At 41.8% G+C, this 13,737-nt stretch overlaps 1 protein-coding gene across 6 annotated transcripts in view; it reads left to right on the forward strand.

Annotated features, from left to right (window-relative positions):
* NDRG1 (N-myc downstream regulated 1) overlaps window positions 1-13,737 on the forward strand; it is a 142,586-nt gene that overhangs the window by 114,010 nt on the left and 14,839 nt on the right. For all 6 annotated transcript variants that reach the window (XM_075920094.1, XM_075920097.1, XM_075920093.1 and 3 more), the window contains 6 exons: window positions 1,552-1,657; window positions 4,415-4,535; window positions 8,774-8,836; window positions 10,990-11,050; window positions 11,472-11,558; window positions 12,657-12,713. In XM_075920094.1, coding sequence (XP_075776209.1) covers window positions 1,552-1,657; window positions 4,415-4,535; window positions 8,774-8,836; window positions 10,990-11,050; window positions 11,472-11,558; window positions 12,657-12,713 — 495 coding nt within the window. The remainder of the gene's footprint in view (window positions 1-1,551; window positions 1,658-4,414; window positions 4,536-8,773; window positions 8,837-10,989; window positions 11,051-11,471; window positions 11,559-12,656; window positions 12,714-13,737) is intronic.

Consider the following 13,737-nt stretch of genomic DNA (forward strand, 5'->3'; position numbering starts at 1 on the left):
GGGATGGGCAGGGGAGGCACAGTGGGGGAACCCGCACGAGTGGAGACCGACAGTCCCTGTTCACATGGGTCACGACTGCTGCACTTCTCCATTTGAAATGTACAAGAAGCACCTATGGCTCTTGTATATTTCAAAGGCAGAGGCACTGCAGGATAGCAAGCACCCCCCCTCCCCGACTATTTGAGTAGTCGATGGAAATACATTGACTACTCAATTAGCTGATTAATCGAAATTTAACACCCCTCTTACCTAGTAACTTGTTCCAGTATCTTTCTCGGTATCAAAATTAATCTGACTGGTCTTTAATTTCTCAGGTCTTTGTTACCCTTTTTAAGAGTTCTGTGTTTGCTCTTCTCTGTCTCTATGCAAGCCTTGCTTATTCTCGGAGTTCTTGGAGATTGTTTCAGGTAGTTCCTTAAATATCTGAAGTTTTATCAGGCTCTACCTACCTGAATGTATTTAGGTTAAGTATCTAGTGAAGTTATTTCTCTATTTTGGCTTGCATTCCTCCCAATTAATCACTTAACTGATTAAATGGGGGTAAGCAGGAGAGCTTCTCCAGCCTGTCTGGACTGGAGTGCCCCCCTTCCTCCAAGGGCTGGGGCTGCTCCAGCCATGCTGGAGCACCCTTGGCTTTGGCATGCTGGGCAGGGCACACTGTGGGCAGGGGTTGGTCCATCCCACATGGAGCGTGCTCTGCCCACGGTGGGTCCAGAAGGGCTGGAGCAGCCCTCTGCCAGAAGCAGATAGAGGACTGCTCTATCCCCTGCTGGTTAACTATAATCTGGCTTACTGTAACTGGTAAGTGTTATCTGATAAGGGTGATGCTAACCAGTTAAACGTTCACATCCCTAATTCCTACCCCCTTGTAGTTGATATTAACTGCATAGGTGTAGGGAGATTGAATGACTTATACTACATATTCATGATGTTTTCAAGTCCATATCAGTAGGTAAGCATTAAGTTGGTTATGCTGTAGACCATTAGTGTGAATAAAATATTTCACAAATTTCTATACTCCCACCACTTTTTTTTGGATACTTACAACATAAAGCTTATGACTTATTCTCATAAGACTTAGTTGAGAATTTAATATGCATGGTCTTAAGGGTAAAGTGTAGAAAAGAGATCAGTTGGCAAACTTCAAACTTATTTTTTTTAATCCATGCAGATGTTGGGCATTAGGACATGGTTGAGCCACAACTTCTACAGCTACTGATATCTGCTTAATGAGAAAGATAGGCCCCTATCAGAGGCCTTCCATGTATGCAATAATTTGGCCTACAGGAGCAGCAAATTTTATGCCCCTTCCCCTTATCATATTCAGTCTGATATTTAAAACACATCTATAGACACACGTCTGTCCCATAAAATAAAAATGACCGTGAGCTTGGTGTCTGTATCATGAGTCTTAATATTTCTGTGAGTTTCTTGAGGTTTTTCCTTTCACGTTGAATGTTTGAATTCTACTGGATGTGAATGATTCAGAAGATCTGGTGATGTTTTAGTGGAGCATTTAAATAAGTAATTGATTTTGTTTCTTATTTGCAGGAGCAAGATGTTGAGACTCTGCATGGTTCTGTCCATGTTACTATGTATGGGACTCCCAAAGGAAACAGGCCTGCCATCTTAACCTACCATGATATTGGATTGAATCGTAAGTGTGATCTTTCATGCAACATCACCCTGATGGCAAGCTGCAACAGCTAGTCACTTTGTGGTTCTTTAATTTATAGCCTTTGCAGCACATCCTCTTTGGGTGTAAAATTAGGATCCTGGTGTGGCAGATCAGTAAACTGCTGCACGGAGCAGGTTGCTCCCTATTGTTCTTTGCTGCATCCCATACTTCATTGTGAGCCATTTTATGCAACAAACCAACATGGACGTATTGATGAGCCAGGGCCCAAGTTAATTCTTGAAGGTAGACATGAGCTACTTAGCTGTCAGGCTGGAAAAGGGTGATGAGGCGGAATGCAGGCAGATCTACTGCGTAGAAAGTGTTGCCTTGTGACATGCTTTCTACTGAGATAAAGGGCATCAAGCATGTGTGGAGCTATTCTTGTCTCTAATATACATGACTTCCTTAATACCCTTTTAAGGCACTAAATGGCTTGAGTTCTAAGTAGATTTTTTTCCTTGATACAAGGATTTATACTCTATATATAAATTAAATCTAGACAACATGTGAAAGCTCTGTGCCAAATAGACTATACCTGGGAACCTTTCAAGTGAGCTGCTGCAACGTGTTTAATGGGCACTTTGAAGAAGGCAAAGCGTATGTTTTGCCAAATGACAAAAGGGTGGAAAGATATATGTAGAAGATTGCTTTTTGAATGATTGTCTTAGTTGTTGAGGGTTTTTCTGTAGTAGCTATGGGTATGTCTAGACTGCATGCCTCTGCCGACAGAGGCATGTAAAATAGGCTACTCGACATAGTCAGTAAAGCGGGGATTTAAATATCCCTGGCTTCATTAAAATAAAAATGGCTCCTGCTCTGTGCTGGCTCAGCTGATTGTTGGCACAGCACGGCAGTCAAGATGTGGATCGGTCGACAGGGGAAGCCTTTGTCGACTGCTCCCTTATGCCTCATGAAACAAGGCTTACAGGAGCGGTCGACAAAGGCTTCCCCTGTCGACCGATCCGAGTCTTGACTGCCGCGCTGTGCCGACAATCAGCTAAGCACAGTGTGGTGGCCATTTTTATTTTAATGAAGCCGGGGAAATTTAAATCCCTGCTTCATTGACCATGTGGAGTAGACTATTTTACATGCCTCTGTCGGCAGAGGCATGTAGTCTAAACATTCCCTTAGTGTGTCAAGGTGTCTAGAACTCTCTACATTAAAACCAAAATAAATCTGTAGACAATTAACTGGTGTCAGTGTAAAGTGTGAAGCTTTCCTCTCAGTGCTGCATAGCATAATCTTGTACAGCTGCAAGCTGCAATTCATTCATTCCAATGCTACAAAGAGTCAAGATCTAATACCAAATGGGTTTTGGCCACTGTCATTCCACAAGTAGCATTTCTTTCCTTAGTGCCCTCCAGAGGTCTATCATAATTAGGATTAGGGGTCCATTGTGCTACATGCTATGTAAACACATAGAAAGTCACAGTCCCTGCCCTGAAGAGTTTACTTTTTCCATCAGCAAGCATACTGTAACTTATTTCTTCAGTGGTGTGATAGAAGCTTCCGTATACTTCATTTTGTTTTTTCCATGGATTAGGTATAGGTCTCTGGGCTTTCACAATTGTTGATTATAAGATTTATTTGTAGGGGGGAAGGAAAACCTGGTGTTGCTATTAAAGTTCTATTTTATCACATTATATTAAAATACTCTTATAGGTGATATTAATGGGGTGTGTAGCATAACAATGTTTAACTTTGTTAAAGTAAGTAACAATAGAAAAATGTAAAAATTATGCATTTGTGGTTCATTTGCCTAATTTGTGAATTGCTTTTCATGTTGAACGTTGTAAATAGGTTTTTACTGTCTGGGTCTTACCTTCGTGCAATAGGGCAAATGTTCAGGTTTATTTCCTTCTGAATGTAAAAAGCTTCTGAAAACTTAAATGACCTTCTCATTTTTTCAAAATAAGCCTAAATTTTGGACCTAATCTGCTTGAAAATATTCTTGTCAAACTTTTTTTCATTTTAAACATATTCTGCTTGTAGCTATAATAGGAGACAGACAAACACTACAAAAAAGATTTGCATGTCAGCTCCACCTCTTCAGATTTGCTTCTTTTTGCTTTTTTCATTTTCTAACTCTGACCAAAGCCAAGTAAAATGGAAGCTGCCTTAAAAGCGAAATCCTGGGATAAATACTTCCTAGTTTCTCTTTCATGTCGAGGGCATTTCCTTGATTTTTGGTCTGCCAGGAATTTTGACCACCATTCCCAGAATGTTAACTACTTAAATGGAAAAATTTCCAGGAGAAACTGTTCAGTTTTCTGTCTCAAAGCATTTAAATGGTATTAACTTGCTTTATTACTTTAAAGCTGCATTTTGTTAATCCCCTTAGCAATAGAGTTGCCAGTTCCACAAGAATGTAACAAAGTGGAGCTTGTTGAACCATATTGGATCATAAGCTTTCGTGGGCAAAGACCCACTTCGTCAGATGCATCTGACGAAGTGGGTCTTTGCCCACGAAAGCTTATGCTCCAACACTTCAGTTAGTCTATAAGGTGCCACAGGACTCCTCGCCGCTTTTGCAGATTCAGACTAACATGGCTACCCCTCTGATACTTGAACCATATTGCAAGTTACTGAAATTAGATCTTGGCAAATAAACATAGACTAACATTATACAAACTCTCAAATTGCAATTTTTTGTAATCGCTAGATTATATAAACATTCCTTCTAATGTAATGACCATTACATTCTTTCTTCCCTCTCCCCCTCCCTCTTTCTTAAAGACAAAACCTGCTTCAACCCCCTCTTCAACTTTGAAGATATGCAGGAAATAACACACCACTTTGCAGTCTGTCATGTGGATGCACCAGGTCAACACGATGGAGCTGCATCTTTCCCAGCTGGGTGAGTTGGAGCTGGTGCTTGCAGGGTTGTCTTATTAATTGATCAAAAAATATCCTTGATGTGCAATTTTATTTAAACAAGTGTGGAAACCTTTTGTATGTTCTGAACTCCATTATGCTTTTAGACTCTCCACTTCAGTAATCAGGTGAGATCAAAATCTGGGTCCTCAAATACACTGTTTTTTTTCTTAGAACTGTAATGAGACAACACTCCCAAGGTAGCTCTTGAAGGAATCTGCTTTGGTCACTTTAAATTATGGATTGACTAATTTCATCTCTAAAGAATGCTTTCTAGCTCCTTATTCTTACAGTTGCAGTAGAGCTATATCTTGTTCCCTCATAGCTATATCTATCCAAAGCACAAACATAAAATGAAATCTTAGAGTATATACAGTGTGTTAAATACCTACATTGTTTTAAGTACTCCACAAAATCTGAGATCAATTACTTTTTAAGGGGTAAAACAGCAGAAGTACTAGTGAAGAGTTGATAAACTAAAATGCTAGTGCTACATAGAAATCCATTATAGTCCTGTAGCTAGTGCTAAATAGAAAATCCAATTTGTTCAATATTAACAAAAATAGTTCCGTAATAGGATGCCTTATACATCTTAAGCTGTTAACTTCTGAGTATGGTCTTGTAGCCCTGCTGGAAATCCTTTGTGTATCCTGCTCAATGTAAGTCTTTGTACTAATAAAGCCTGCTGACATCTAAAAGGATCATCTTGACCAAAGTATATATGCAATGTTTTGGCCAAATAAGATTGGATTGCCCTTAAAAGCTGATTCCCTCCCACCCCACCCCCCAGCACTGTCTCTGCGGGGGGGGGGGAGGGAGGAGGGAGAGAGAGAGGAGGCAGGGGGTAGTGGTGACCAGGCACAAGCCAGGAATCATCTGTCTCAGCTCACGCTGGGTCCCTCCCGACTCTTAATACATTTAAAAGGCAGAGCCGCAGCGGAGTTAGTTCCCGGAGTCGGCAGCTAAGCCTGCTGAGGCTCCCCCACTTATTGACTAGTCGATTAATTGATTAAACTAAATTTAACATCCCTAGTGTGGGGTGTAGGGCAGCCCGTGGGCGGGGAGAGGCGAGCACTGACCTGCTGTGCCAGGGGCTCACAGGGAACTTCCCTTCATGAATATTACTGAATTTAAATTCAGAAATCCCATGTTAAGATTTAGATTACAGACCTGGTTTGCGAGTGATTGTTTTTTATAAGACTTGCATTTTTACAAACAGAAAAGCTTTAAAATCAGAATAGAATCAAGCCTGCTAAGTAATCAAGATGGCTAAAAGCAATATTTAAATTGCCTAGAAAGAATGGCCTTTCATTATACCATTCTAAAGTGCATTCCTTAAGGGGCACTGTTTCAGGGAGAAGTGGAGAGAGTATGGTTTAGTGCCATGGTCACCAACCAGTAGATGGCGATCTACCGGTAGATCTCGGAGGCTCTAAGAATAGCTCTTGAGCCCTCTCTGAACTGCGTGCCTACGCAGTACATTTACATTAGATTTCCTCATTTGAGGAGCAGCTACTCACCGAGCAACAGCACAGGTGAGTAGCTGCGAGGAATGGTCGGAATTTTTTTTTTAAAGTAGCAGTATAAGGATTGGGGATAGCAAGTGATGGAAAGAAGGAGAATAGAGAGGGCAGGGCTTCAAGGAAGGGGTGGGGAGGTAGATCTTGGCTTGGTCTGTCATTTAAAAAGTGATCTTAGGTGTAAAAAGGTTGGAGACCACTGGTTTAGTGGGTAGAACAAGACACTGGAAATAGGGATGTTATTTTTAGTCTGCTCTTTCTATTTGGGTGGGTGGGTGTGATATATATTTGTTAGTAATTGGTGGGTGCAATGGTTGCACATATCCAAACAAACACACATAACTTCAATATTGGTGCACAAGACAAAACTTACTCTTCTCATGGATGGAAAATCCAGAGGGAACACTGGTTCCCACCGGTTCAACTATATCTACACTAGTGCTTTTGCCAGTTTAGAAATATGGTCCCCTAAAAAAAATTATGCTAACTGATATTGCTGCAAAAATTCTTAGGGTCTGTTTGGCCAAAGAAATATGCCTACACATACCACAGCCAACAGTGTTTAGGAAACAGATGCAATTTGTTCGTGTGGTGGAGTATCTGTTTTTGATGCTTGCTGTCACTTTGAGTTGCCCATTGGGAATATCACTTGAATCTGTCAGGATCACTGGATTAGATATTTCACCAATGCTAGTTTGTCTCCTGAGCATATGTTCTTAAATTATATTGGTAGAAATACTTCAAAATACTACTACTAAAAAAAAGCTAACATTGTAGCCCACAGTGGGTGGAGATTGGGATGGTATCAGTTCAGATATTTCTTGCTCGAGGGGTTAGGTGGCAAAATCTAGCATCTGCCTCCCTACTAGAGACCACATCCTGGTCCCTGCTCCTGCAGAGACCCCGTTCTCCCTCAGCCAGCAAGTCTTCCCTCTCTTAATTGGGGCATGAGCCAGTGCCACCAGGGATATAGTTCTGTGGACTCACCTGCATGCTGCCATACAGGAATGCTTTGTATGCCAGGTCACAGCACTATTTGGTTTAGTTGTCCCTGTGTTTCAGGCAACTTGTCCATATTTGAGTGGCATTGCAACCTCATGGGCCAGTTTGTAATATTAAAATTTGGCCCGTCTGCTTTTCCTGTACAGAGGTATGGTGGATCACATTTCAGTGACATTGCAACCATGCAGCCAGAGTAATGCTCCAGGAGCAACTTCACTGATAGGCCGTTCATTGCCTGCTGACATTTAAGAAACATGCTTATGAGCAGGGCTCGCCGAACCGCAGCGAGCCCCGCTTGCCAGCTGTGCTGCCCAGCGATCTGCGCATGCACAGATCGTTCTACACATGCGTAGATCACCTGAACCCGGCTCTTCCAGGTTACAATCTACTCACCACGAGCGAGTAGATTGTATTATTTGTCGAGCCCTGCTTATGAGAGAGAGAGAGGAGGAGGCAATAGGGGAGTTTCACTGCAAGTGTTTAGAAGTACTTTCTGCCACAAATATTAAAATTTGCAGCACTTCTGCAAGATGGGAAAGTACTGGCAGGACTGAAAACTGAGCCCAGTAAATGAGCCCTGTAAAAAGTGTGCATGTGCTCTCATATAGTTAGATTAATTTGATATGTGAATGCCTGGCAGAAAACTTATATTTCAGTTCTAAAAAGGGCATTTGTTTCATCATAGAATTGAAGCACTAGTTTCCTTGTTGCGGAAGCATGTAAGCAAGACCGAATCAAGAGCTGTAGATATAACAGCTCCTGCCACCACTAATGGTATTCGGCACATCAGCTACCTTTAGATTTGGTAGTCAGCTTTTTTTGACTAGACTGCATTTTTTTTTTTTAAATAGAAAAATATTTAGTTTGTTGACGTTGCGATGTTTTGCAAAAACACATCTGTTGGGATGTTGGAGGGAGGAGAGACTCATCCTAGAATACATAGTAACCTCGTGTTTAGAAATTCATCTGATATGTGGGATGTCCAGGATTAAATCCTGCTTCTACTTAATTCCTGCGCCCAGATGTGTCCTAACAGTAAGTCCCAAGGAGTACTTAATTTTCCACAATGTGGAATGGCTGCAACTACAAAGTTGAAGGATGGTTACTGTAGCCTCGTGATTAACACACTTGCTTCCAGTGTTCCCTATAATTTTTTCTATCCATTTGAGAAATAAATTTTATGTGCAGATGTGCACCACCAATAAACACATGCTGTGGGCGCTCAGCTAATCAGCTGAATAAACCTGAATCTCTCCTGGGCGGCCATTCAACTGCTTGGCTTTCAGGGAACATTGCTTGCCTGGGATGTGTCTTTGCTCCAAATCAGGCAGAGCAGGGATGTGAACTTGGGTTTCCCATGTCCTTGCTACCAAGTTGTGTGTTGCAAAATCTCATGGCTTTGATTCCATATTGGAATGAAAACAAATGTCAAGTCCTCTTCCCCCTGCCCCAAAGGTATCACTCTACCCTATTTACAAATGATGACTTCTCCATTGTACCAGTGCAGAGGCTGCTTAATATTTGTTTGTAAAAGCACTTTCAGATCCTTGCCTGAATTGAACCAGAAGTACAAAATGTTGTAGATGTAACACCTGCATTTTTTTTAACTTCAGTCTTAAATGTCCCACTCTGCTCCACTGTACGAAAGCCTGCTGCTATGGATAATTACCAAATTTTATCTATACCTTTTTTTCTGTAGATATATGTATCCCTCCATGGATCAGCTTGCTGAAATGCTCCCTGGGATACTAAAACAGTTTGGGTGAGTACAGTTGTTTACTCATCATGTCAGCCTCCATTTCAGTCTTGGTGCAGTTCTGACAGTTCTTTCAGCATGTGGTGTACTGAAGAGATAAGCTAGATCACCTGATTTGTGGGAGAATGTCCAGCTTGTAAACTCATGTTCATATTCTGCTTTTTAGTTTTTCTAATTTTTTAGGAAGTTTCACTGTTCTTCATACTCTTATTTCTGCCTTACTCCCTACATTGCACTTGTCTTTTTTTCCTAAATAATTTTGACGCTTACTTGTTTTGAGAAGTTTTATTCAGTTATTGCTTGTTCAGATTTGTGAATGGCTAGACTTTTTAGTTTAAATTGTTCCTAGTGTAGACTGTTTATTTCAGAAGCTTGGGTAGAATTGCTTTTGTCTTATTCTATCCCTACCACAAAGGTGGTAAAGTTTTCTTAAATGTAATGTGATTTAATATGTCAATAGTTTATATTGTCTCTATCTGAGAAGATAGATGCTAGGAATGTTCAGTGCTTCAGTATCTTGTACTAATGTGGATTCTGATAAATGTTTATCAAACATACACATTGTGGTTTTCCACTTAATATCCCTGACTATATTACATCAGTTTTGTCAGGTGGCTGTTGTTGTTATTAAGGTACTAGCCAATTAGCCTGTCATAAGATGGGATTTTCAAGTCGTCTCTCCTGAGCGCTCTCACTCGTGCTCGCTCTCCTCCTACTGCCTCCTCCCGCCCCCCAGCTCTCCTCTGCCTCTCTCTCCGTCTTTCTTTCTCTTCTCCCCCTCCTGCCTGTCACACTCCCTTTCTCTTCTCTTCCTCCTCCTGCCTCTCTCTCCCCTCCATCTCTCCCTGCCCCGTCTTCCCCGTCCCTCCCGCCGTGGTGCTCAGCTGAGTGCTGCCTGTTCAGCTGGGCTGCCGCGAGGGAGGGGGGCGGGGCAGTGATGTACACAGCCACGGTGTGGGGCTGTGTACATCACCGCCCCCCCCTTACGCATCCGCCATGGGGGAGCCCAAATGGCCCCTTGCGCTGCTGACTCCCCTGGCGGAGGGGCGCAGCACTCAGTTGAGTGCTACAGCAGGAGGGAAAAGGGGGCGGTGTTGTACACGGCCCCACCCCCTGGCTGTGTATGTCAGCAGCCTGCCCCCCTTCCCCTCTCAGCCATGGCGGCTGGGCTGAGTGCTGCGCCCCTCAGCCGGGGCCCAGCGGGGGAGGGAAAGGAGGGGCGGTGATGTACATGGCCGCGGCCCCTGGCAGTGTACATCAGCGCCCCTTCCCCTCCAGCTGGGGCCCAGCTGAGCGGCGCAGAGTGCCACGGCGGAAGGGGAAGGGGGGCAGGGTGCTAACGTACATGGCCATGGAGCGTGGCCGTGTACGTCAGCGTTAGACGCACAGATACTGGGCAACTATATATATGATTGTATGCTTTATTTTTGCGAAGGTGTTTGTCTTGTGCTGATATTTTGTACTTTAAAAAAATAAGACTCCATTGCTGTAAATACTTTACTTTGCCTTGAACTGAAATAGGTACTGTTCAACATATACCTATAAGAGATAAAGTAATTTGTAAGACAAATTTAGGGTATTCTGGTAACTTGTTGCTTGTTAACTGGCATAACAGCCTTTTTCTCTTTCACTACTGGGGGGAGGGAGGGATTGAGCTGTTGTCCAGTAGTCATAAGAGGCTCTTTAAAATTAAGCTCAGAAGTTTTGGCACTAGGTATCTAGAAAGATTACCTTGGTGTTCCGGGCAGCTGACCTCCTTCCAGAATAAGAACAAATGAGAAAAACATACTTGGTGAGCTATAGTGTGTGTATTTAAAAAAAAAAAAAAAAAAAAAAAAACTGTTACTGGCACTCCACTGGAATACAGATGGACAAAGGTCCCATGAATAACTCTTTAGCTGAAACCCAAGAGAGCACTGAGTTACTTTGCTAACTGCTAGGAACAGATCTGTCAATGGTGTAAATAATTGAAGCCCCATTGAAATCAATGCAGTTTTGACAGTTTATACAAAGTGCAGACCTGCTCTGTAATAAACATGAATTGTCATGTAGTAGGTGTGACCTAAAAGGGAAAAACTGATTGGATGGACTTGTTTGTTTCAGTGCACTTTTACTGACACTTTCTCTTTCATTTTGTTGCACATAACTGCTCTGTGTAGGCTGAAAAGTGTTATTGGAATGGGAACTGGAGCTGGTGCCTACATCTTAACTAGGTTTGCTGTAAGTTTCATGGAGCTTTCTTAAGCCTTGAAGCTAATCTACATGACATCTGTAGTCTATGCAAATACTTCTGTCCTGCCATACCCACTTATTTAAGCAGTCAAGTTTTTTAAAGAATGGCTAATTCAAAAGATCAAATCTGTTCTGAGCCTGGGGCTCTATCCAGTTAATTTTTGTGGGTGGTTGTTTGGAATTGTCTGCCTTACATTTAAGGTGGAGAAGTTAAACATTGCCAAAGTTGTCCAGCCAAATTACTTTTGAGTAAAGACACAAGTTCGCTGCATATCTTTCACACCATAAAATTAGACTTCCCAATGCCTTCCCCAAAAATGATTATCCCTCCAATTTAAACTTTACTGTTAGTCTGTTTTACAATATGTATTTGGCTACTTACATGTTCATGTCATGTCTTAAATTACAGCTGAACAATCCAGAAATGGTGGAAGGGCTAGTTCTCATAAATATAAACCCTTGTGCTGAAGGATGGATGGACTGGGCAGCGACTAAGGTAAAAGAAAATCTTGGTTTAAAATAAATAACTTCAAGATTGCATGTGAAGGTTTTCACTTGAACAATGGGCTCTTAAAGTGACACATCAAAGTTTAGCCAAAGCCTTTTCCGGTGTGTATTCCCTCACTAAAATTGTAGCTGAAATATTAAAGGGGAATTACTTTTTTCAATTTTTGAACTTAACTAGAGTACTTCCTTCAGGATTGATAAAATAGCTGTACCCAGTAGTGTCATTCTATTGTAGTTGCCAATTTACTGTCAGAGATTTTGCTGAGGGAAGAGAACTATTTTCAAATGTAAGCTCAGCTAATCAACTTTATTGTACAAGCAAGAGCAGCATGTAGCTTTTTTTTTCTTTCCCCAAGTGATCATCCCTATCTATATTCCACTGGGAGGTTTCTGTGCACACCATGTGCCCAGTGCTAGAGAATTTGAAAATAGCGTCCACTGGCCCATACCACATACATTCTTCACTTTTCACTTCATAGTTTTGATCAAGATGATAAAGTGTGGGGTGAAGTGACCACATTACAAGTTCCTTCTCACTGCCACATGGCCCATGTGGGAGCTGTTGGCGTCCTCTCATCTGATTCACTCAAAGGTTAAAAACCAAACTGTTTAAAAATTGAATGTAGTTTTTCTCTAGTACTAGCTGCCCCCCCCCCCCCCCCCCCCAACCCCAGCAGATCAGGGAGACGCGGCTTTGCTCCGTGTCTCCCCCAGCGGGCCCCCCCAGCAGACCAGGTAGACGCGGAGCAGCTTTTCTCACCGTGGAGGACGCAGGCAACGGGACCGCGGCGCGTCTGGGTGGTCCCGTCGCCCGCCTCCTCCGCGGCGAGAAAAACCCTGTTCGTATGGAGGGATCCGACATAAGTCGGATCCACATAACCCAGGGACTGCCTGTAGTGACTACTTGACTAGTCGTTTACATCCCTAGTTCCTACTACTTGCTCTAGCAGTGCCTTCGAACATGATTGCTATTAACTAGTATAAATATCTGACCTAACCGTGGGAAAGCAGAGATCTACTTTTAGCTAACAAATCCTCCTTTTTGATTAAGCCATTTAATATGTCGCATTTAACTCTCATTGTTTAGATTTCAGGATGGGCGCATGCCCTGCCAGATATGGTCATTTCACATCTTTTTGGGAAGGTAAGCTGAGGCTCTAATCGGGAATGCTGATGTCACCTTGATCGATTACGGGTTTTTTTGGTTAAATCCAACACGTCATGTATGTTCATTCAGGCACCTGTGGCCAGGCTCTGTAGCACTAGGTACCCCATCTGTATAACACATTGCAGCCCAAAACCTGAGCTCAAGTGATTTGCCAGTGTCAGTCTCCCACATATTGGGATTACAAGTGTACGCACTGAGCCTGTCAATGCTAATGTATCATCCCTCAGACATTGGAAACTTGGCACTTTTGTGCCATTTTAAAATATCGAAAACAAAGCACAAAAGTTGAGTTCTGTCTGAACCACAAACTGTTAGAAACATTTTAAATTAAAATGGTTTTCAAGTGCAGCTTGCCCTATCATTGACATTTTGTATGTAGCCTTTCATATACTGCATACACTTATGGCAAAGAAATTAATTTGATTGTTAGAACATGATGACTCAATGATATTTAAGCAGAATTGATAGTATAATACAGCTTTTTGTGTTAGCTTCTTATGAGCTCTCCTGTATTTTGGAACCATAGTAAGTCATAAATCTGGAAAAAGTTACTGTACAAATGAAGCGCTTTTGTGCCTGCATTTTATCAAATACTCTGTCTTGCTATATACAAGCAAGAAAGTATTAAACTAACTTTCAAATATAGTGCAGTTTTGAAGACGTTAAAACTTTACTACTTTTTCTTGCAAGATTGAGCTCAGTTTTGTATATGTTCAAAATGAATGTCCATTTTGGTCTCATTACTACTTTTTGGGGTTTTTTTTGTTTTGTTTCACCCAATGCACTCTTAACAGTCTAGCTCTTAATGGGTCTTAGCAGTTTTAACTGTAGTTCCTTAATGCTCTGCATGTCTTCAGTGACTCTTCTTTGCATCCTTTGTTTGTAAAAAGGATGTAGATTTCAGGTGATCATCCACACTGTACAAGGAAACTGCAAATCATGCAATATCTTAAGATTAAGTTTCTTGAATTAATAAAACCATACATCAACACATGTAAGT

This window comes from Pelodiscus sinensis, chromosome 2 (genome assembly GCF_049634645.1).
Source record: "Pelodiscus sinensis isolate JC-2024 chromosome 2, ASM4963464v1, whole genome shotgun sequence".
Classification (NCBI taxonomy): Eukaryota; Metazoa; Chordata; order Testudines; family Trionychidae; genus Pelodiscus; species Pelodiscus sinensis.